The sequence below is a fragment of the Frankliniella occidentalis genome, unplaced genomic scaffold, assembly GCF_000697945.3.
Source record: "Frankliniella occidentalis isolate FOCC.00 unplaced genomic scaffold, Focc_3.1 Scaffold14, whole genome shotgun sequence".
NCBI classification, from domain to species: domain Eukaryota; kingdom Metazoa; phylum Arthropoda; class Insecta; order Thysanoptera; family Thripidae; genus Frankliniella; species Frankliniella occidentalis.
The window spans coordinates 2,169,861-2,172,931 of NW_026267144.1; the positions used below are offsets into that span (position 1 = coordinate 2,169,861).

The 3,071-nt window shown below is 58.5% G+C and overlaps 1 protein-coding gene across 1 annotated transcript; it reads right to left on the minus strand.

The window, feature by feature from the left end:
* Nucleotides 1–10: 10 nt before the first annotated feature.
* On the minus strand, nt 11–2,169 carry LOC113203593 (Krueppel-like factor 1). The gene is made up of 2 exons (XM_026418367.2): nt 1,070–2,169; nt 11–961 (listed from the first exon to the last, which is right to left on the minus strand). Exons 1-2 carry the CDS (start codon nt 1,974–1,976, stop codon nt 717–719), a joined length of 1,152 nt encoding a protein of 383 aa, XP_026274152.1. The 5' UTR covers nt 1,977–2,169; the 3' UTR covers nt 11–716.
* Nucleotides 2,170–3,071: the final 902 nt, after the last annotated feature.

The following is a 3,071-nucleotide window of genomic DNA, read 5'->3' on the forward strand; positions in this document are numbered from 1 at the left end:
TATATAACATAAAATCTCTTTTCAAGAAATAAACTTGGCATGTAGCAATCTTATTAAAATATACACAGCAGGTATTACATTTCTTCGGCTTTGGTCAGTGAGAAGTTTAACATAGTACGTTGGAGTGATCGACCCGTTGTGTCAAACGTAATACACACGAAAAACAGATTTGCGTTGGGTTACAAAATATTTCTACTACGATCACGCGATCAGTCGCGATAAACGTTCTCCTAAAAATTGATCGGATCAAAGACATCAGTCCCCTGCCAATAATTCAAAATCGTACAAAACTTACTTCCGGCAATATGGCAAATAATAGTTAATAACATACATATAACTTACAAACTAGATCACAGACTAAACAAACGTGCGAGCAAACGTGCGTTACTTTTATAATAATATAATAATATCATTTGTCAAAATTCTATAAACTACTGTCGTAATCGTTACGATGAGCACTCTGCACTGTACCCGAGACGAGACATACTTCAGACTTGAATTAAAACCAGTCTCAGAATTTCAAACTAACTTTTAAAAGTTTTGATCTAGTGTTTTCTTCTTAACAAAAATAGTGAGAGATCATCGTGAAACGAAATCGTCGAAATAGCATGCCTAGAAACACCCAAACAAAACAATCTCAAAAGTCTTGTTCTCCAAACGGCTTGGTACGCACATAAGTCAGACAATTATCCAAACGGGGAGGTTCGTCGGCGTCCTCAGAAGCCGTAGAGGTAGTGCGGCGGGGCCATGATGGGCAGCACGCCGGCCACGCCCATGCGGTGCGCGGGGTCGTGGGTGCGCGTGTGCTTCTTGAGGTGATCCTTGCGCCCGAAGCGCTTGCCGCACGCCTGGCACGCGAACGGCCTCTGCCCCGAGTGGATGCGCTTGTGGCGGGTCAGCTCCTCGTTGCGCGTGAAGCGCTTGCCGCAGCTCTCCTCCTCGCATTTGAACGGACGTTCACCTAGAGAAAGAGAACAGGCAGGTTAGCGACCAGTTGTTCACGCTCACAGAAACACTTTTCGCTTGACAGCCAGGCCGTCAGCGGGCTGGTGACGGGCGCGGTCCCTACCTGTGTGTATCCTGACGTGTCCGCGGAGCTGGCCGTTGTTGCTGAAGGCGACCTGACAGTGCGGACAGCGGTACTTCTTGGGCCTCTGCTTCCTGGCGGCAGCGCCCTGCGCCTTCTGCTCCTGCTGTAGCAGGCGAGCGTACTCGTCCAGGTAGGCGGCGGGGATACCCTCCGGAAGGCCTTCGGGGGGCAGGAGGACGCCCGGCGGCATCCCGGGGGGCACCATTCCGGGGGGCAGGAGGCCGGCCATGGCAAGCAGGGCCTCCTCGTGGAAGGCTTGCTGGTGCGCGGCGAGCAGCGCCACTTCCTCGGGGGACAGGAACCCGTGGACCATGCCGGGGCCGGCGCCCGGGGTAGGGCCCGGGGGAGGCGGGAGGCTCTTCGGAGAGGAGAACGCACTGCCCGTGGACTTCCTGGACGACGTCGTCCCAGTCGGTCTCGGCTTGGTGCGCAAGTCCTTGGCCGGGGACGGCGGGCAGCTGCTGCCGCTGCTCGCTGACGTGCTCCTACCCTTGCTGCTGCTACGGCTGCTGCTCCGGCTGCTCTGGCTGCTGTCGTCCAGGTTGGCGACGAGCCCCTCTAGCCGGGTGAGGATGGGCTGCTGCTCGGACGCGTCGGTGGGGGCGGCGCGCACCTTGGAGGGACGGCCTGCGCGCGACGACAGGCCGGCGCAGATGCCGACAGGGGGCGAGCACTGGACCGCGGCCGCGGACTCGCTGACGGCCTCGTTCGCCGCGTCGCCGCCGGCCTCGCTGGCCGCCTCGCTGGCCGCCCACGGGCGGAACAGGGACGATGAGGTGGAGGCCGTGCGCTTGGACAGCGACAGGAGGGCCATCGGGGAGGCCATGGGGCTCGACAAGGGGATCGGGCTCGAGGACGGCGAAGGGTCAGAGGCCAAGAGGGTCATGATGACATCCAACAGGGCGCTGACGGCGGGCACTTCACTGGAGACACTGCACTCGCACTGCACTCGCACTGCACTCGCACTGGCACGGCACACTTCGCACTGATGCACCGGGCGAGCGACACGACGACCCGACACGTCCTGCTCGACTGAGAATGCTACTGCTACTGGCCCTCAGGGGTGGCTGCGGCTAACTTATAACATTACAAGATGCGATCCCTGGGGGAGGAGAGGGGAGGGAGGCTGTGGTGGGGATGAGGGTTGGCCAGACCACGGGACCGGGGGCGGGGCGCGGCTGTGCTGCGGGCCTGCGGGGCGTGGCGGGGCGTGGCAGGGCGTGGCGAGGCGTGGCGGGGCGGGGAGGGGACCAGAGGGGTCGTCATCGGCCAACAATGCACAAGTGGTCTCCCATCCCCCTCGGCAGCGCTGGAGGCGCTGGAGGACTCCCCGCCGTCCCCACCCTTCCCCGCCCTGCCGCACCCTCCCCTTCCCCGCGCGCCACTGCTACCTGACTTTTCTCCGTAACGTTGTAGAGGTGTGAAGAGGGGTCCCCTATTGAAATCGATCCTGATTTTGTGTGTGTGTGTGTGTGTGTGTGTGTGTGTGTGTGTGTGTGTGTGTGTGGTTGCGTGTGTTTGTGAGTGCGTGTGTGCGTGTGTTTTGTCGGTGTGTCGTGTTGCATTCTAGACGGGTGTCATCGCCTAACCATTTGACTCCAATATCGTTTGGGATAATCCGCATTCTCGCCTCTAATCGCACCATGTGCAATAAGATATTCTACTGTTCACTTCAGCAAATAATTACTGTTTCAATCCCATTTAAAGTACACATGCACGAAACAGTTTTGGGCAGAGCGTGTGTTCACATGACATCATTATTATCATCATAAAGTTAATCTGGAATCCAAAACTGCGCGGAGCCAGCCACACACAGCCAGTGTGCAATGGCACGAAACTGCACTGACGGCGCCACTTTTCGCTGCGAAACGCGACCCGTGACCGCCCCCAGCCCGCCCGCAGCCCCGCGCCAGGCGCTCTCCGACCGCCCCTGTGCTCATCCGCCCCCGGCAATCCACCCCTGCAGCCGCCCCAACAGCCC

Coding starts and splice junctions, on each gene's coding strand:
- LOC113203593 (XM_026418367.2), bottom strand. CDS start 1,976: ATGACCCTCTTGGCCTCTGACCCTTCGCCGTCCTCGAGCCCGATCCCC. Junction 962..1,069: donor ACACGTCAGGATACACACAG/GTAGGGACCGCG, acceptor CTCTTTCTCTAG/GTGAACGTCCGTTCAAATGC.